Here is a 21,264-nt window from a genome sequence, read left to right as displayed (position 1 = left end):
GTAAAATTAGCTTGGCTTCCCATAGCACTTTGAAGTAGACAATTCTGCGTCAAACTACAAAGGCTCCAGATACTTAGCTGATCAAATATAACTCGCATATCCTATGCAAACAATAAAGGAATTTGAGAAATCGAGTATGTGTCTGATTCCAGGTGGTTTCTGGTCAATTGGTGTTTTCTGTGGCACGGGGTTCGACTCGGCCAGTCAGGTTGAGACTGGATCAGGTTCAGGTGTGTGATGGACGCTGGCATGACCTACAGCTCGAGCTCCGTGATGTCAGGAGCGGCAGAGAGACTCGATATATTGCTACAGTACGACTGGACTTTGGACTGTATCAGGTACACACAAACACATACACATACACCCACACATAAGTGGTCCGCTAACCCCTATTATGTCGCTGATCCCATGTTTAATCCCGTGTTGTAATCCATAATCTGGAATTCTGGAATATCAGATCAGACACAGGTCACTGGTCTAGTGATTAAACACTGAAATACATGCGATGTCACTAAAATGGACTAATTTAATCTCACTTTATTTCCATCTCTTTCTCTGGCTCTCTTCAAATCTCTCTCTCTGCCACAGGGAACAGTCATTGTTGGGAATGAGATTAATGGTGTAAAGGTGAAGCACCTGCATGTGGGTGGAGTTTTAGGGTCAGGAGAGGTGCAAAATGGGATACGTGGCTGTATTCAGGTTAGTCATTTTTGCAGTCTGTTTTTATAACCTGATATAACCTCAACTGTGCTCATCGCACTTCTGTAACCTTCTTTAATGTATGAATTATTGGTAGTTATCAATTCCTAATGGGATCATTCGTTTTTAACAAGCTGACAATTAGTTGAATAATTAATAAGAACTTAGAGAGAAAAGTCAGAAAATAATTTTACCAAGTAAATTCCCATTTATAGTTATTATTATAATTATTGTCATTTTATTGTAAACTAAGGATGTTAATTTTATTAATGGATTATTTATTTAGTTAATGTCAAAAGTCAACTGTCGAACACTACTTGTGATGCACAGCAACGTTGTATCTATTTGATAAAAAATACAGTAACATCTCTAATATTGAGAAATATTATTAAATAGTATTATATAATAATTTAAATAACTTTTCTATTTTATGTAATTTTCTACTTAAGTTTTCAATTCAATCTAATTAATTCCTGTGATGGCAAAGCTGAATTTTCATTAGCCATTACTCTAGTCTTATTTTTACTCTAGTCTTATTTCTTATTATTATTATTATCTTTTTTTTTTTTTGATGAATAGAAAGTTCAAAAGAACAGCATTTATTTGAAATGGAAATCTTTTGTTAAAATTATAAAGGTCTTTACTTTTGCCTTCGATCAATTCAATGCATCCTTGCTGTATAAGAGTATTGTTTTCTTGTAAAAAACGTTTGAACGGTAATGTATCTGATCTGAAGGGTTTGATGTTTCTAAATGTATTAAACATTTTTTGAGATGTCATTATTTTGGGTGTATATTTATGTCTGTGTGCTGAATGTTCTGGCATGTGTCCTCAGGGGGTGCGTCTGGGGGTGCGTCCTGATTCCCCTGCATTACCCCGCCCTTCCAAAACCATCAAAGTGGAGACTGGCTGTAATGTTGGAAACCCATGTAACACATCCCCTTGTCCTGCCCACAGCCAATGCACAGATGAATGGGATCGACACACCTGTATTTGTGAACCAGGTAAGATATGAGTTAGGATTGTTGGATGCAAAACGTACAGAATGAAAATGTTTCAAGATAGACCACTAGTGAAGATCTATGTTCCATTTTTAAAATGTAATGCAATTCTTCATTACAATTTATATAACCAGGATAAGAATTGTACTTTTTGTTTTTAAATCATTCAGTATCCTAAAACTTTCTTTTTTTCCAGGTTTAAGTTTTAGAATCACATATTTTCAATGTGGTGTTAGGTGCCTGCATATATAATATGTATTAATAATACATTGAGCATATCAGTGGTTTCTATGCTAACAGTCTGATAGTTCACCCATACACAGAGTAAAAAAGATATACATTTTCAAGATCTGCCTGTGTTTGTATGAGCTCCCATCATGTCTAAATGAAGATACAGACTCGTTCACTTCATTATTATGCTGTTAGAGTTGCATCAGCCCAGTGATATTAATAATGCTGTGCAGAAAAAGAAATCAAAGACTCCCCTCATAAACTCTGAATTAATTTCTCAGACCCCCTCCTGGTAGAGCAAACCCACACACACGCATAAAAGTGCCTAAATTTAATAGCAGAAATATCTCTCTCATTCTTGCTCTGTTGTTTGTTAGATTCCCATACGTAATTTAACATTCTTAATATGTCTATGCACTGCATTGTGCTAGTGCTAAAATAGTCACTTTTTCTGAGGGCTTTATTGTAATCCCATAGTGACTTCCATATCATTCAAAGCAATGGAAAGCTTCACCAGAAGAGCATATGGTTGTATTACTGCATTCCATTTCTGATGAGCTTTTCTTCATTCGTCTTAATAGGGTTTGCACACACTTCTATACAGTAGTTCAAACATGTCTCTGCTGAGGGAGAGAGAGAGAGAGAGAGAGAGAGAGAGAGAGAGAGAGAGAGAGAGAGAGAGAGAGAGAGAGAGAGAAAGGAAGTTATTGTGTATTTTGATCAGTTGTTGTGCAGATAAAGGCTTTTCTATTTAACTCTGGTGAAGATAAGATCAAGGCTGTGCTGTTTTATGTGTTGTTTTGAGTCGAGAGTGAAATACTTTCTGTCCATTCTGCTCCTATCTGTTTTATGCCTTCAAATAAATATGTATGTGAAGGTTTTTTTTCCTCAAGTTTATTTAGCTGTAGATTTCATTGGGGCATATGTAGAATTTTTATCAACATAACATTACTACATTTACTAACATTATCCCTATGGATTTTTTTGCTGCTCAGCCTTTAAGCGATGTGACACGGGTTTGCTGCATCCAATATATTTGGCACTGCTTCATCCTGCATTACATTGTTGTATGTTCACAAAACATTTCACTCTGAAGCTTGTCGCTCATAGTGTCATGGATGAATTGATGCGATCAGTCATAAAGTTGTGCAACAAAATGTACTTTACTTTCAATGAATGATCTTTTGAGCACTAAAAGTGTTTTCAGGCATCTCCCTCCATCTGCCATTAATCTGTCAAACAGATGTCACTAACAAACAGTGCTGTCCCAAACTCACGTCATTGGTTGAGCCAACTGATAGCAGTCACAGTGATCATACTTTTCAGTGAAATAAACATATGAATGTCTTACTTACACTGTCTCTGCATTTTAAGCTGAGACAGTACTTTAACATAGAAAAAATGACACACCTATTCTTTAAATATCAATGATACTTGAGGTTTGTGTTGCAACAGTTTTTTTTTTCTTCAACTTTTCCAACTTTTCTTTTCAAATACAGGATTCTATGGTAAAAGTTGTATGGATGCATGTCAGCTGAACCCATGTGAGAATCAAGCAAAGTGTCACAGGAAGCCCAGCTCCTCTCACGGATATATCTGTGACTGTGAGGACAGTCACTACGGACAGTACTGCCAACACAGGTACACATCCATACACACCAAAACCATGCGTAATTACATGAGCACAAATACACACTAACACACACGTCACTACTTGAATTCACTTCATGCACTGAGAAAATAACTATTTTCTTAAACATTGTTTTTGTCCTGTTGCCCAGTAACTATTTCTAAACATACAAGGCAAAATTAGTTAAGAATCTTTTTCCTTAAATTATTATTTTATTTTTTCACCTTGTTTTAAGCAGAAATGTAACCAAATTTAGCCCGATTTATACTTAAAAAATGCCAATGGGTTAATGGACATACATTTACATCAAGATATATTTTCTGAAAACAAATCTTTTTATCTTAACAGTTTTGCTTTTTCAAGAAAATGTAAGGCTGATTTTGATGGGAAACAAGAGAAAAATACTGAAAAGGATTTCTGCCATGTTCCTCCTCTGTCCTTTAGCCCAGTTACTCTTATTCTGATCTGTAATAAGTTGACAAGCAAATGTACCAGTAAAATAATCAGTGAGAGATGGACAAAGACTATAGATGCATTCAGATTTACGGCCGAATTTGTGTGCATGTGTGAGAGTTTTTTTTTTTTTTTTGTCACACTAATCCAGTGTTCAAGCTTATCCAAAAGGCTGCATGTGTATGGTGGGTAGGTTAGTGTTCATGTTAATGATGCATTTGTTCTGCTTAGCCGCATGTATGCGTGTGTGCTTAAGGTTTGATGCCTTTGAACGGATGAACGGATGACTTAAGTTTGCCGACAGACTGTGACTCATGTGACCCTAAATCAACCCCTACCTCAAACACACACACGCTCAGCCAAATCCTTCACAACAGCGTCAATCTCATCTGCTCTCTTTTATCTGTCGGCTCCATCTCTCTCTATCTCTGTGTCACGCTGGCTCGCTCTCTGTGTCTGATCTGCCCTAGATACATAGGTATTTGATCAAATCTAACTGCGTCTGTTTGTAGGATCGAGCAGCAATGTCCTCGTGGTTGGTGGGGCAGCCCGACATGTGGACCCTGCCACTGTGAAGCAAGTAAAGGCTTTGACACAGACTGCAATAAGACCACTGGACACTGCCACTGCAAGGTATACACAAATAAATAGTTAACCTAAAAAATAATAATACAATAAATATGATCACAGATTGACATAATAAGATGGGCATGTATTTGGGGTTGGTAAGACTTTTTAATGCATTTGTTTGATCAAAAATACAGTGAAACCATTTAAAATAACTGTTTTCTGTTTTAAGATTGCTTAGTTATGGACACTTAATATTCTGTAATATTATTGATTTGCCTGTACAGAGACTATTGGAATGATAACAAACCTGAAGACAACACTGTTTTCTACAGAGCTGTTTTATAACTAAATTGAACTCATTTCATATTTGATGATCTTTACACAGTTACTTAATCATTACTTTCCTGTTTATCCCTATAAAGCTGCTTTGAAACAATCTCTATTGTATAAAGCGCTATTTAAATAAGGTGACTTCATATATTTTAAAATGTAATGTGATGGCAAATCTGGCCATTATTACTCCAGTCTTCAGTGTCGCATGATCTTTCACAAATCATTCTAATATGCTGATGTGGTGCTCAAGAAGCATTTCTTATTATTATCAATGTGGAAAACAGTTGTGCTGCTTCATACTTTTGTGGAAACAGTGATACCTTTTTTTCACAAAACGTTTCTTTGTAACATTATAAATGTCTTTACTGTTTCTTTTGATCCATTTTCCTTATTGATAAAATTATTAATTATAGATAATAATAGAAATCTTACTAACCCTAGAATTGGAACAGTGTCATTCTTAAATTCACACACACCAGTCATGGAATCATCTCTCTAAGACTTTTAATCCAGATTTTTAGCCCTAATAATGTAAGAAAAGATGTATACTTTCTTAGATTCCTAAACCTTCTTAGGGATCCACAAGACTACTCTATACACACTCCATAAGAACACGCCATACTTTCTCAGGATCAGCTGTCACTGACGTGAAAGCTGTTCCAACAACCAGCAGCTTCATAAACATGCTGAGTGTTATTCTCCTCAGAGAGCACTTTCATGTCCCTGTTCTTCTCAGAGTTTCAGGGGAGTGAAAGCAGACTTTCTCAGGATCAGCCTGTGGTGAATTTTAAGTGTGTATTTTTGCAGTGAGAGCTTTTAAACACACACAGTTTACATTTAATAGACAGGTTCCTTTTTTTGGTGCAATTTGCATTACCAAATAAACGTAAATTCATAGAGTATTCACAAACACTCCTTTTGCCATTATGTACAGATAATACCTTCCAGTTCTGTTCTTTAAATAGGACTATAGTCAAAAACAAACATGTATTTTAAATATGAACAGTACTTTTGAGTTGGTACTATTTTTAGGAGTAAATGCCTACTACATACAGTATTGCTGGTTAGGGAAGTGTTAATTGGTTTGTGTGTGTGTTTAAGTGTAATTAAGGGATTAGAGATGTGCGTTTCTTCACTCTGGGGTGCTATATTAAAGCATTACTCACCCTTACGCTGTACTGCATCACGTTTTTCATTATCCGTGTATTACACTCCAATCCCAAAGGAAAATATGAACACGCACAATCTTATAAGGCTTTTGAAATATATAGTTAAACCTTTTTTTATTATGTTTAAAACATGCATGTCGATATTTTTTATTATGTTATAATTACTATGGTTTGTGATTTCAATTTTAATTTTTATCAGTTCATATTGTGTAAATGCATGTGTTCATATGGATGTTTTTGTGTGTATCAGGAGTTTCATTACCGACGGCGGGGCAGTGACGTCTGCCTGCCATGTGACTGCTACCCAGTGGGCTCCTTTTCTAGGTCGTGTGATCCTGAGAGCGGCCAGTGCCAGTGCCGACCCGGCGTGATTGGCCAACAGTGCAACATGTGTGACAATCCGTTTGCTGAGGTCACACAGACAGGCTGTGAAGGTACATACCCATCCATCCAAGCAACCAGTAATGCCTCCTTGTAACAAATATTTGTTAATCATTTCCTCACCCGCTTTTCTCAGTGATCTATGATGGTTGTCCTAAGACCATAACATCAGCAATCTGGTGGCCCAGAACAAAGTTCAACCTGCCTGCTGCTGTCCCTTGTCCAAAAGGATCAGTTGGTGAGCTTGTAGAATCATATCTGTGTCATATGTCTTTTTTGAAGTCCATCTAATCCATCAGTCCATCTCTTTTTTTGAAGGAACTGCAATTCGGCACTGTGATGGAGAGAGAGGATGGCTGGACCCTGATCTGTACAACTGCACCTCTCCTCCTTTTGTGGAGCTAAACACAGCCGTGAGAAGCTATGATTTCACATTTATTATCCATTTACTATAATAAGGGCTGTTTCACACCGTTTTTTTCTTCTTCCAGAAAGTAAAGGTTTTTTTTAAAGTTATAATATTGAAAAATATGTAGGAATGTGTGAATATTAAAATTCTATATAATTGCCAATTATTATTTTCATGTTGGGGCTCATAACTAATAAATGGTTGATATTAAAGTTGTACACTATTTTTTCATTTTAAAATGAATTTAGGCAGCATAAAATTATAATGTGCTGTATGAAAAATACACTCATTTTGATTTGATTTTCTAACAATCTTAATAAATTCTTCGTTTTTTTTAAGATTTATTTGAATTGAGTGTGACTTTTGATTACGGCAAAGCTAATTTAAATATAAAAATGAGCATGCACTATTATTAATGTCCAATATCGACCGATAGATAAAAAAAATCTTACTGATATGGTTCCGACATTTTATGCATCCCTAATATATATTTTAATGGAGCCTGCAAGTTATAAAAATGTTTATTAGGATTTTGTCTTTAAGAATAATTACAAACACATGTAATACATATATTTATATAACTTCTACAAATCATTAATCTACATGAAACTGAATCAAAACTCAAAAGTGTTGCTGAAACGTTTTAATCGTCATAAATGAATTGAATACCCATAGCTCATGCATGTGTGATCACAGTGATGCATACAGTATTGGAGCTGCTTGTCTACATTATTTAACCATTTTTTCAATGTGTGTGTGTGTGTGTGTAGCTGGAGGCCTTAGAGAGAAATGAGACAGAACTCAGCACCATCATTGAGAAGAAACTGGCCCATCAGCTTCGTGATGTCACAGAGGCAACAACCCGTCTCTATGGCAATGACCTTCAGATAGCCGAGCGGCTGTTGTCTCGCCTCTTGACCTTTGAGAGCCTCCAGTCAGGCTTTGGGTTGACAGCCACTCAGGATGCACATTTCAATGAGGTGCGCATTACCTTAGGGAACCGATTTTGAGATTCAAATTTTGAGTAGTTTGACTAGTTGATTAACGTCTCGTTCTGTTCTGTCTCTCACACGGTGTCTCTATCTGCAGAATGTGTTACGAGGCTGTAGTGTTTTGTTGGGTCCGGCCAGCGCTGCGTTGTGGAGAGGTCAAAGTTCAGGTCAGAGCGGAGCGGCGGGATTGGCCGATCTGTTGGAGCAGTACTCCCGCATACTAGCCCAGAACATGAAACAGACCTACCTCAATCCTGTCGCACTCGTCGCCTCAAACATCGGTCAGACTCAATGCACAACAAACACATACACTTACATTCAATAGTTTGGGGTTCATTTTTCTTTTGAAAGAAATTAACACTTTTATTCAGCAAGGACACATTAAATTAATCAAAAGTGACAGTAAAGACATTTATAATGTTATAAAAGATTTCTATTTCAAATAAATGCTGTTTTTTAACAATAAGTGTAATTTGGATAATAATAGTAAGTATTACTTGAGCACCAAATCAGCATGTTAGTATTATTTCAGTTTAAAATTCTCATTTGAACTCTCTGAAAATTGGTTTCTGATCAAATGTTTTTTTTTTCTTGAAATACACAAAATGTGTTTCACTGCATTTACAATATTTAAAGCATTTCTGTAGATTTTTTTATTGGTGAAGGAACCTTTCAATTTTGAAAGTTTCAAGACCAACAAAGGAGATATATATATAACATTGGGAAAATCGAAAAGATTTTAGTAACGGTAGAGCGGACTACATGTATAAAAACATATATTAAATATCAATCCCCATTTTTAATATATACTGTTAAAATTATATTGTTAATACATTTCATTGAATCATTAAATGATTTGTTGATCATTTTACGGAGATGGACATAATACTTTAAATGGCGTGTGGAAAGCACTTCAAATCTGGAGGACAGAGAGGCTTAGTCAGCTGATGGTGAGAAAAAGTAAATATTGTAAATATTCTGTCATGTGCAGTGTGAGCTAAAGCTGAGAAAGATCAATGTGAGACTAACACCTGCAATGTGCACCTACGGTATGATCTGCAGAAACTGCAACTGCAGCACTACAGAGAGCAGATCTATTAAAAGGATCCTGTAGTTCACACAGTGTGTGTTTGTGTGTTGCAGTCATGACTCTGGATCGTGTTGACAACCACACACATGTGCGGCGGCGGTTTCCACGGTATCACAGTACTCTGTTCCGAGGTCAAGCGCTTTGGGATGCTCACACACATGTTGTGCTGCCCCCTACTGCACTAGTGCCACAACGCAACATCTGTAAGTCACATTCACACTCTCTAGTCTTTAAGTTCACTTAAAAGGCTTAAAACTATTGAGCAATACTTTGTGTTTAGTTTCAGCTCCATCTCCTGCTGGCCCTGTAAACCTGTTGGCCAATCAGACGCTAGAAGCGACGGCAGCACGACGTTCTTTGTCACTACAAGAGGCGCCTGTCTCCATTGTCATCCTCCTCATCTATCGAAGCCTGGGGGCCGCACTTCCTCCTAAATACCACACGGACCGTCGCGGCGTCAGGTTAGAAAGGGTCTAAATTAAAGATCACTTCAGAGTCAGATAATGTGTATATATGTGAGTGTGATCATCTTTCTAACCTTGTATGTGCATCTCTGCAGGTTACCCAGACACCCTGTGTTGAACTCGCCTGTAGTGAGTGTGTCTGTGTATAATAACCAGACCTTCGTGGACGGTTTTCTGGACACTCCAGTCTTGCTGGAGTTTCGTCTTCTGGAGACCAGCAACCGCAGCAAACCGCTGTGTGTGCAGTGGAATCACAGCAGCTCGTGAGTCTGTGTTTGCTGTCCTTATTTACTAAATTTTATGTCTCAAGAACAAATAAAACCACTATTTGGGACAAAATCGGCTGACCAAATCATTAAATTGCATTATACATGCATTAAACTACCGGTCAAAAGTTTGGATTAATTATGATTTTTTTTTACTTAGAGGGTTAGTTCACCCCAAAATTTTTAATTATCTCATAATTTACTCACCCTCAAGCCATCCTAGGTGTATATGACTTTCTTCTTTCAACCAAACACAATCAGAGTTTTATTAAAAAATACCCTAGCTCTTCCAAGCTTTATAAGGGGAGTGAATAGTAACGATTTTGAAGCCCAAAAAAGCCCATTCATCATAAAAGTAATCCATACGGCTCCAGGGGGTTATTAAAGGCCTTCTGAAGCGAAGCGATTAGTTTATGTAAGAAAAATATAATAGAATAGAAAAAAACGTACGCATGACATTTCGCTTAAAAAATTCTCGTTTTAGACTTCTAATTAGTGACCGGTGTTTTGTTTTGCCCTATCCTCTGCGCTTCCGCGTCTTCAATACGTCATGCGTCAGGTCAGAGGTCACTCTTTGGCTGGATCTCGACTCGCGTACGGCCATTACCGGAAGCCAGTGATTCTAGTTTATAAAGTTATAATTATGGATATTTTTCTTACAAAAATGCACTGCTTAGCTTCAGAAGGCCTTTTTTATCCCTTTAAAATCTCAGTTACTATTCACTCCCATTATAAAGCTTGGAGGAGCCAGGATATTTTTTTAATATAACTGAGTAAATTATGAGGTAATTTTAATTATGGGGTGAACTAACCCTTTAAAATGCTAATCTGGTGATCAAATTGGTGATCAATTATTAATAAAAAAATATATAGATATTTAATTTGAAAAAACTTTTGTGGAAACCCTGATACATTTCTTTCAGGATTCTTTGATGAATAGAAAGAATCAAAAGAACAGCATTTAATTAAATCTTTGTACATTATAAATGTATTTACTGTCACTATTGCTCAATTTAATAGATCCTTGCTGAATAAAAGTATTAATTTCTATCTTATCCCTATCTTTTTCTGTCTTATCCCAAACTTTTGAATGGTAATGCATCAAGGTTTCCACAAAAATATTCAGCAGCAAAACCCGTTTTAAACATTGACAATAATAAGAAATGTTTCTTGAGCAGCAAATCAGCATATTAGAATGAAGGATCATGTGTATATTGCGTTTGTGTATATTGTTATTGTAAGGAATAAATGGTAAATACTCTGAACGTGTGTGTTCAGTGTATTAGCAGGAGGCTGCTGGACTGTGAGAGACTGTAGTGTGGTCTATAGGAACATGTCACATGTTCGCTGTCAGTGCCACAGACTGGGAACCTTTGGAGTCCTTATGGACAGCTCACAGAGAGAGGTACAGTACACACACACAGACACACACACAGAAATATCAAGGCCACATAACTACTAAACAGCTCTTCTTCACAAAAAGATTCACATTTTCCATGTTTTTCAAGAATACAATACTACATAGCAACAGGATGTTCCATAGTGACAATCTCCTTCAGCACAATCATCACTGCTAATATATATTTTCTTTCTCTCTCTCTCTCTCTCTTTGTTAAGCAGCAGTTAGAGGGTGACCTGGAGACCCTCGCCATAGTAACGTACTCCTCGCTCTCAGTTTCCATGGCGGCGTTGTTGCTAACAGTGGTGGTTTTATCGTGCCTGAGGGGACTGAAATCAAACACACGAAGCATTCATTCCAACATGGCTGCCGCTACTCTACTTTCCCACCTCACATACCTGCTGGGCATCAACCAGACGGAACAACAGGTCAGAGAAGAGAGATGTCTGTGTGTGTCTGAATCTAAATGTGGGTTGGTGAGACAGACAAAGAAACTTTGGGTGGGCTAGAACACAAAAACAATATAACCGTCAAAAAACACAGTCTCTGTAGTCTCCTTTGTGCTGAATACATTTTGAATACATTTTGTTATTTGTAGATTGAAACAATCAATCAATTATATATAAATAAACTGGTCAAAAGAGACAGTAAAGACTTTTATAATGTTACAAAAAATACAAAAAAAATTATATAGTAAATCAATTCTGTTCTTTTGAAATTTCATTATCAACAAACATTGATAATAATAATACATTTTATATATATATATATATATAAAATGTATATATATATAGATATATGTATGTATGTATATATGTATGTATGTATGTATATATATATTTATAATGGATATCAGCATAATAATGTTCATTCAAACTATTTTAATCAAAAATCACACATTTGATATAAATATTATACTGTGTATATATATGTATGCATGTATGTATGTATGTACAGTATGTATGTGTGTATATATATATATATATATATATATTTATAATGAATATCAGCATAATAATGTTCATTCAAACTTTTTTAATCAAAAATCACAAATTTGATATAAATATTATATATATATATATACACAGTATAATGTTTCATGTTTTTTTTCATAATTTTTCTTTGTTTTAAAATACCAAGGTCCTAAGACTTGAAGTATTTTGGAGCCCACTTACACTTTACATTTTACAGCTTTTATAAAGCCAAGTGTAACAGCAGGTATTAAAATCATGAATAGTTCAGTATCAAGATGGCTGTCAGGATAAAGCACTAGGCAGCTTGAAAATGATTTGTCATTCAGAATCCGACATTACAGCCATTCGCGCAATATGGTTCAAAAACCACTTACACCACACAGTGAGTTGGGAAACTGACGTTTTTAAACACTTTTTCTGACACAGACACTCTTTCCGTGTCTCTCGTCCTCAGACAGACACTCACACATTCTATCTCTTTCTAAAGCTGTTTAACACCATTTTTTTAACAGTCATTATTCTCTAGAGTGCAAACCACTCTCACTAAAAGCCTGTTACTGCTGAGTTCATTAATTTCAACTGCTGGGCTGGGATGTGGTTGTGTATCTGTGATAGAGTATGTGTTCATTCATTATTCATCTTCTCTCTCAGACTATGACTTTGCATGCGTGTATTGATTTTAGACCTCATATTCTCTCTTTTTTTGGACATGTAGAGCAGAGAGTATTCAGTAAATGATGGGAGTGGGATCAGGAACTGTTTTGAGCTGGATGTGAACTCACAACACCTGACTGAGCACCTCGTGAGAACACATGTGCCAACCACTAGGCCAAGGGTTTTCAAACCAGTCCTGGAGGACTGCACATTCTGTATGTCTCCATTATCTGACATACCCTTATCAGGTGTTATATGAGGGAGACATCCAAAATGTGGACATGTTTGAAAACCCCTGCTGCACTACAGTCAGTTGCACTGTAGTCAACTCTGTGCTGTACTCTGACTATGAATTGAATTACCATCAGTATGTACAACTCCATGTTTTCAGAATAGCCCACTTTTATCAGACCAAGGACCCCTTCATTCATGAGAGTGCAGAAATAGAGTTGCAGTGGCGAGATCATTGTATTTTTGCGCTCGGCAGACAACTTTGATTTGCTACAATACTCAGCGCTGCAACATTTTATGCAATGGGAGTAAATCTAAATATAATGCTGTAATCAACTTTAATTGACAGCTGTAATTGTAAATACATCATGACGTTTTTCAAAAGAGTTCCTCATGTAATGCTTCATATGCAAAGATATTACCCAATCACAGTATGTTTACATTGAAGTCTTAAAGGAGATATGCCCATTTAAAAGTCAGCATGAAACAGAGGTTGCGATAGTCTTTTCTTCCCTATTCTGACGTATATCTGATTGAAATGGCTTCTTGAACAAGAAAAAATGTTGGGTGGGACCAGTGATCTATATAAATTACATTTATAGAGATCAGTGGGCGGGACTTGGTTTTGTCCTTGAGGAATAGATTATATGGTTGGATCATTGTGGTTTGCTATTGGTTAATTTCATGGTGAGTGACAGGTTGTCCCGCCCTCGCATCAGTAAACACTTCATCAGAGAAGAGAAGAGATGTTGCTGCAAGAGGGAGGGGAAGTCAGTTTGATTAAAGAGCATGAGGGCACATTAATAAATCAAATAAAAAAGATTCGTATTCATAATAAACAGCAAACAATATTCCATTAAAAAAAGATTTGTCAATTTTGATTTCATGGTGACTTTAAATCAGAGGGCTAAAATCAGTGTAGAAAATGTAATGCATATTGTAATTTTTGAAGCCCTTTATCAAGTATATATTCATCCAATATGCTGTTTTATTATATTCTCTTTTTACTAACTAGCTTATTGTCTCTGCTTGGTGTAGTTCCTGTGCACAGTGGTTGCAATTCTGCTCCATTACTTCTTCATGTCAACGTTTGCGTGGCTGTTTGTGGAAGCTCTGCATATTTACCGCATGCAGACAGAAGTGAGAAACATCAACTATGGAGCCATGAGATTCTACTATGCTATTGGCTGGGGAGTCCCTGCTATCATTACAGGTATGAACAGACACATACACACACAAATGTATGCTTTTATATAGCTATGTTCTGTGACATGTATGTGTGCTGCAGGGCTGGCAGTCGGGTTGGATCCAGAGGGGTACGGCAACCCAGATTTCTGCTGGATCTCCATGTACGATAAGCTCATGTGGAGCTTTGCGGGACCAGTTAGCGTTGTCATACTGGTATTGTGCTCTTCTGTGTGTTTATGTGTGTTGTTTGTGCCATATAAAGGTTCTCATCTTTTTATTTCTCTCTGTGTGTGTTTCTTAATTGGCAACTCTCTGTTTTACAGATGAATGGTGGGATGTTTTTAATGGTCCTGCGTATGACATGCAACCCCACTCAGAAGGAGATAAAAAAGCTGCCTGTGATGTAAGTACAACAAGCATGTATTCAGGAAAATTCTAAATGGAAAGTGGGACAGAGGACATTATAAAATGTATTTTCATGAATATGAATTAGCTGACTTAAAGGGTTAGTTCACCCAAAAATGAAAATTATCCCATAATTTCTCACCTTCAAGCCATCCTAGATGTATATGACTTTCTTTTTTCAGCCAAAACACAACTGAGAAAATAAAGCCCAAAAAAGCGGGCTTCCCTTCAGAAGGCCTTTATTAACCCCCTGTATGGATTACTTTTATGATGGATGGATGCGCTTTTTTGGGGCTTCAAAATCGCAGGAACTATTCACTCCCATTATAAATCTTGGAAGAGCCAGGATATTTTTAATAAAACTCAGATTGTATTTGGCTGAAAGAAGAAAGTCATATACATCTATACAATCAAATCTCTAAAAATAATTATTTTATATTGTGTTATTATAATATTTTATTGAAAAAATAACTATTACTATTGCTGTTGTTGTTTATTTTCCTGAAATTGTAATAAGTTATAATTGTTAAAATGGTAGTTTCTTCCTGGCATGTGTTTCTACCTGCAATTAATTAGTGTCAAACTTGTTTTCAGCAGAATTAATGCTTTTCATTGCTTTATTCTATATTAATTCCTTTTATTCTCTCCCTCTCTCTCTCTCTCTCTCTCTCTCTCTCTCTCAGTTCTACTATCCGCAGTGCCTTCCTCCTGTTATTGTTGAGTTCTTGTGTTTGGTTGTTTGGTCTCATGGCTGTTAATAACAGTGTCCTGGCGTTCCACTACCTGTTCATTGTCCTCTGTTGCGTACAGGTAAGTGTGTGTACTGGCTCTTACACATCTTTTTCTTTTGTGTGTGTGCTTGAGTTTGTCATTGTCATTTTTAGCCGTAAACTTGGATAATTGCGTCCTATGTAATGTATCATAATGTTCTTCTCCTACTCGCTTGTCTTAGGGTTTGGCTGTACTGTTGGTTTTTACTCTCCTGAACTCAGAGGTGCAGGAGGCCTGGAAACTGGCCTGTCTGGGCAAGAAAAGCCCCAGTGAAGAACCTCAAAGACCTCCACAGATAACTGTTAGTGAACATAAACACATATATTAACATATGACCCCTACTCCATGCACAGTTACACACACACACCTATATTTTAACCCATGGAGTGAAAATAAGCATGTGGATTTGTAACCTGCTCTATGTGTGCAGGGCCAAAACCCGTTCAACAGCGCCTCCCTGCTGGAACAGAGCGGATTACACCGGATCACTCTCGGAACTTCAACTATCTCATCAGTCAGCAGTGCAAGGTCTGTCAACACTTCAATTTTAGATTCAATATTCTTAATATAATTTAATTTCACCAATTTTAAAACAAAGAAGGATTATGATATAAAAGGAATAACATGGTAACAGTTTACAATAAGGTTCAGTTTGTTAACATTAGTTAATGCATTAGGTCTCATTAACTATGTTAACAAGTTGTCAAATGTAATATGGTATATGTGAATTCATAAATTAATTGTTAATTCATGTAAATTTAATTATTGAATTTGAATGTAAACTAATTCATTATTTTATTCAGCACTTTCAAAAGTGACAGTAAAGACTTACATTGTTACAGAAAAAAAATCTATTTTAACCTTCATCAAAGAATGTATAGCGGTTTCCACAAAAATATAAAGCAGAATAACATTTAGCATTGAAAATAATACAAAATGTTTCTCGAGCAGCAAATCAGCATATTAGAATGATTTCTGAAGGATCATGTGACACTGAAGATTGGAGTAATTATGCTGAAAATTCAGATTTGCCATCAAATTAATAAATTACATTTTAAAATATATTAAGATAGAAAACAGTTATTTAAATTGTTATAATATTTCACAATATTACTGTTTTAATGTATTTTTGATTACATAAGAGACGTAGTTCAAAAACATTTTTAAAAAATCTTACTGACCTCAGACTTTTAAATGGTAGTGTAATTTGTAATAATAAAAAAAAAGCAAATTAAAAGAATTTTCACTACTGGTTTCAGGCTTTTGGACCTCACTAAATAAGACAATTTTATAATTCTAAATTATAAATAACTGTAGATTATATATCACTATTTTATTATTTTACAGTGTACATTATTGTACATTGTATTCTGAACTGTGAAAACATGTACAAAAATGTGTATGTATCTGTATGTAACAAACTGAAAGCTCAAAAGCTGATGTATTATTTATGTTTTTGACAGGGAGAATCTCTTGGCACGGCAGACTCTAGAACACAATCTTGCTCACACAGGGGCCACTGACCTGGACGTTGCAATGTTCCACCGCAACGGAGGTACACTAACACACAATAACCTGCATGCATGTACGTATTCACACGCACAACACTTACACACTCCTTAACTGCTCGCTATTCATGCTTTATTCGCTAGTGGCCATGTCTTGTGACGAATCTCTGTCAGAATTAGTGACATTATCTCTTCTTCTTTCATTGCTCTTACTCTGTCTGTCCGTCAGGTGAAGACTCAGACTCAGATTCTGATCTCTCACTGGAGGAGGAGAGGAGTTTGTCCATCCCGTCATCGGAGAGCGAGGACAACGTGCGCCTGCGTGGACGCATCCAGCGACGCTTCAAACGGACTGGTCATAGTGAACGTTTACTCACAGAGCCCTCCCACAACGGTGGAAAAGGTACTGATATCATTGTTGCAGATGCCTATATTATTATCGATAGTGAAGCCAAAGGAGTGCAGAACATTAGTTTCATTAGTTTCATGATGCCCAACTGTTAGTGTATGGAACTGTTTATGTGTCAGATCTGGATGGCAATGACCTGCTCTCCTATTGGCCAGCGCTGGAAGGCTGTGAGGCGCACTCTCTGCAGAAATGGGGCTCAGAGCGCCGCCTAGGGGGCGACTACAGCAAGGACGCAGCTAATAACAACCAGCCAGATGCAGCGCTGACCAGCGGAGATGAGAATGGGCTCACACACAGACATCGCAAGGGTGAGGCAAACATTCATCTGAGATGTTATCTGAGATATTTAATTTTGCATGCTCATTTTACCTATTTTTATATTCAGATTACCATCTGCCCTCATCTAATGTACACTTAAGTTAATCTTTAAAAACTTAAAAAATCTTTAAAAGCTATGGGCCAATGTCAGTTATTATAGTTAACTAAAACTGAAACCATGCAAAAAATAGAATATATATAAAAAAAACATAAAATGAGTAAGGTTGCCCTGGACAATTAGATAAAAAAGTTAATGTAGTTTCACTTGATATACAGAAATTAAATTAATTAAAAAGTATATAGACGTTACAAAAAATAATAAAAAGGGCAAAAACGCACTAAAATAACTAATAACTAATTAATTACTAAATTATTAAAACTTTAACCAAAATATAGCGTATTAAAATGGAAACCAATTCAAAATGTTAATTGCAAATATAATTGTATCTCAATGATACTAAAAATCACTTTGATATTAGACATTTATTTACAAAAATTAGACCTTTTTTTTTTTTTATCAGCTTATTTCCCCTATTTACCTTTAGATTACCTTTCTGTCATCTAACACTTACTTAAAATTAATCTTAAAATGTAATAACACTTTTAAATGTACACTTTAGCAAATCTCAGAATGAATATCCATTTTCCATACTGTACATTATAATGTTGTGATGTCTAAATTCACTTAGAATTTAAAATGACAGATTTTAGCTTTTAGTGTTTGCAGTATTTTTATTTTATTGAAAAAATAATAATAATGGTATTTTAATTTTCAATATTTTAGAAATAAAACAATAATAAAATAGTTATAGGCTTATAGTTATATTGATAGAAAGCTTAGAAAGCCGTACTAAAGCCCTCTGCATCCATCTCTCAGGAATCTTGAAGAATCGTCTGGGCTGCCCTCCTGCTCTGCAGGGCCTGTCTGCCGTGGGTCGCGCTCCCAGCGAGATGTCTTGGTACAGGACCTCCACGTTGGGTCACAGAGGCGTCCCAGCTGCCTCCTACGGTCGTATGTACTCTGGCACCGGCTCACTGTCCCAACCCGCTTCCCGATACTCTTCACGCGAACACCTGGATTCACTTGCGCGACGACAACGTTCCCGTGAAAACCTCGACCTGTTGCCACGACGACGCGAACTTGGTGCTGAACACCTGGGTGGGTCCAGAGAGAGGCTGGGCTCTGTTCACAGTATCCATGCCTCCAGGGAGGATCTGGTGGGCAGGGGGGGTATGGTGGGTTTAATGGGGGCAGAGGGTTCATTGAGTGGATCGAGAACACAGCTCAACACTCTAACGAGGCAACAGGCCTCTCGGGAGCACCTCGGAGGGGCTCTCATGAGCAGTCGGTCACGGGAGCAGTTGGAGTCTAACGGTGGAGCGCAGCCCTGCAGGGAGTGGCTGAGAACCCTGCCGCCCCGTCAGCTCTCACACCCCGAACCGCACCCACCCTCCTCACCCCCTCCGCCGATCACAGAGGAACCCCAAGAATCCCTGCCCTCGCGCCGTGGTCGCCTAGACTCCGCCCCACCATGTAGGTACCCGTCATCTGCAGCTGCACCCGGAGCCCCATCCAGTCGCCCACCCTCTAGTGAACACCTGGATATCCTCTCCTCCATACTCGCCTCCTTCAGCTCCTCTGTCTTAACCCCGCCCCCTAACCCTGCCTCAGCTGGCCCTTCCCCTTCCCCGCCTCCTCTCTCTGCAACCTCTCAGAGCGTCTCTGAAGTGTCACCTGACTCTGAGTAAGTCCAGCCCATTTTTTTGTCTCACTGTGCGTCCGTTTATATTCCACATTGTTTTATGGTCATCCTTGGTTCTGTTCTCATAAAACTGATTAGTTCTCTCCTGGTAATGATATGAAGATGCAACTTTGTTTGCTGTAAACTGAAAATTCTATCATCATCTACCCATTCTCACACTTCACAACACTCATATGACTCATATATATATTATTTAATTATTTATATACACATACACAGTATCTCACCTAGAGGCACTAAGTGAGCTAGGACTGCCTCTGGTGCCCCCCTCGAAAAAGTATGTACATGACGTTGACATCTTTTACTTTTGTCTCTTTGTAGAGTTAACAGAAGTGACGGACAATCTTGATGATTCCTTCACAGCCCCATAATGCACCTATGCAGATGGGCTCAAGAGAATCACAGGACATAGCCAACCGGAGCAATCAGGACTCCCACTTCACCCTGGAAAGAGTTCAGGGCATGAGAGTGAAGTTGTTCATCAAGGGCTTGAGATATCACCCTCCTGAGAACAGATAGGAAATCAAACCAGAGGTGATGATTTCCATGATTTTCGTTTGTCCAAACTGCAAACCTCAGATTTCAGACCAACAGCTGAGAGGACTGGTCAGAGAGAAAGAGAGAGAGAGAGAGAGAAAGAAAAAAACTGTACAGAACATTTTTATACTTTTGTATCTTTTTCATCAAAGAACAAAGAAGAAAATCTCTAGTGATGTTTTTGAAGATTGTGTGGATATGTGTTTAAGTGGGTAGGATCGAAAAAACATTATCAAACCCATTCCGAGCCAAAACATTGTCCCAAACATTCCCACTCCAATCTTTATATTCCAACATGTGTTTATGCAACAAGCCACGCCCTCTGATAGACTGGGAGAGAGTCTACGAAGAAAAGGATTGGTCCATGTAAATGTGGAAGTTATTGGCCCAAACATGGGATTGGTGGGAAACTCCAGAGACAGTGATTGTAATCGTAAAGAATTACGAATCAGAAGATATAATTGGACCGTAATGATTGTCAATCAAGAGATTGTTTTCAGAAGGGTGACTTGATTGGAAGATTTTAGGTTGCTCTAAACACATTTCTTTAACAAACTCCAACAAACTCATGCTTGTATGAGATGCCTGACCAATTTCTGAAGTATTTTTGGCCAAACTGCTCTGAAATAATATTGAAGCATTTGTTGAAGTTTGTTGCAGCTGTGTGAAGAGACCTTTATTTAGTTGTGTTATTAGCCTGCAAGCATATTCAAGACTTATTTAAAACCTCTTTCATATCCAGACTTATCATAATTCAAATACTGCTTGGGGAAAAGTTACTCGAAGATCCCAAATCAGCTGTTTAGGAGAAACTATTTAATCCATCTACTGTATGGTTTCTAACTAAGATACCTAAATATCGGTCTCTGACTGTTAAGTATTGAATATACTTCAGAAAAAGGAACATTGTGATATGAGTTAAATACAGTAATTAAGGTAATATCAGGCTCCTGTTTAAAAGGGAAATCATGCTTCATCATATGACTTTCTTTCTTTAGTCATAGTATTACCATGAGTTTTGCCAAAAAGAGTGCCCTATGTCACCCCTTTTATACCTCTTACCTGTCATAAAGTGCTCTAGTACTTTTTCTAATCATGATTTTATATTTTATTTATGACTGCATAACTTTATCTTGTACAGACATTAAATTAATTTATTTTATTTATTAATATTTATTGAAATTAATTTCTCTACCATAATCATTGCCGGAGTGTTTCTAAAGAAGTGCGTGTGGGAGTTTTGTTTTTTATAAGAGCGAGATTTCATCTGTTTCAAATGTTTTATGTGTGAAATTTTTGTATATGTTCTGTCTGATATGTCCCCCTCCTCTTCTGTTCACAATGCATTCTGGGAAAAGAAATGTCCTCTGTCCATCAGAGAGAGGGAGAGAGAGCGGTGAAAGACAATGATTGGGTGGA

At 37.1% G+C, this 21,264-nt stretch overlaps 1 protein-coding gene across 1 annotated transcript in view; it reads left to right on the top strand.

Annotated features, from left to right (window-relative positions):
* Positions 1 to 21,162, top strand: part of celsr3 (cadherin, EGF LAG seven-pass G-type receptor 3) — a 46,051-nt gene extending 24,889 nt beyond the window's left edge. The window contains exons 11-36 of the mRNA XM_084390398.1: positions 153 to 338; positions 589 to 699; positions 1,535 to 1,703; positions 3,431 to 3,572; positions 4,527 to 4,647; positions 6,337 to 6,520; positions 6,604 to 6,705; positions 6,786 to 6,880; positions 7,647 to 7,856; positions 7,966 to 8,149; positions 9,012 to 9,161; positions 9,239 to 9,419; positions 9,518 to 9,685; positions 10,967 to 11,093; positions 11,309 to 11,515; positions 13,985 to 14,159; positions 14,235 to 14,347; positions 14,458 to 14,537; positions 15,223 to 15,349; positions 15,492 to 15,611; positions 15,741 to 15,838; positions 16,774 to 16,895; positions 17,048 to 17,221; positions 17,347 to 17,535; positions 18,423 to 19,290; positions 19,630 to 21,162. Coding sequence (XP_084246524.1) covers positions 153 to 338; positions 589 to 699; positions 1,535 to 1,703; positions 3,431 to 3,572; positions 4,527 to 4,647; positions 6,337 to 6,520; positions 6,604 to 6,705; positions 6,786 to 6,880; positions 7,647 to 7,856; positions 7,966 to 8,149; positions 9,012 to 9,161; positions 9,239 to 9,419; positions 9,518 to 9,685; positions 10,967 to 11,093; positions 11,309 to 11,515; positions 13,985 to 14,159; positions 14,235 to 14,347; positions 14,458 to 14,537; positions 15,223 to 15,349; positions 15,492 to 15,611; positions 15,741 to 15,838; positions 16,774 to 16,895; positions 17,048 to 17,221; positions 17,347 to 17,535; positions 18,423 to 19,290; positions 19,630 to 19,657 — 4,431 coding nt within the window. The 3' untranslated portion in view covers positions 19,658 to 21,162. The remainder of the gene's footprint in view (positions 1 to 152; positions 339 to 588; positions 700 to 1,534; positions 1,704 to 3,430; positions 3,573 to 4,526; positions 4,648 to 6,336; positions 6,521 to 6,603; positions 6,706 to 6,785; positions 6,881 to 7,646; positions 7,857 to 7,965; positions 8,150 to 9,011; positions 9,162 to 9,238; positions 9,420 to 9,517; positions 9,686 to 10,966; positions 11,094 to 11,308; positions 11,516 to 13,984; positions 14,160 to 14,234; positions 14,348 to 14,457; positions 14,538 to 15,222; positions 15,350 to 15,491; positions 15,612 to 15,740; positions 15,839 to 16,773; positions 16,896 to 17,047; positions 17,222 to 17,346; positions 17,536 to 18,422; positions 19,291 to 19,629) is intronic.
* The last annotated feature ends 102 nt before the right edge of the window (positions 21,163 to 21,264 follow it).

Source organism: Rutilus rutilus (genome assembly GCF_951802725.1).
Source record: "Rutilus rutilus genome assembly, chromosome: 19".
NCBI classification, from domain to species: domain Eukaryota; kingdom Metazoa; phylum Chordata; class Actinopteri; order Cypriniformes; family Leuciscidae; genus Rutilus; species Rutilus rutilus.
Note: the sequence above shows the minus strand (reverse complement) of the source record. Positions and strands in the feature narration are given on the sequence as shown.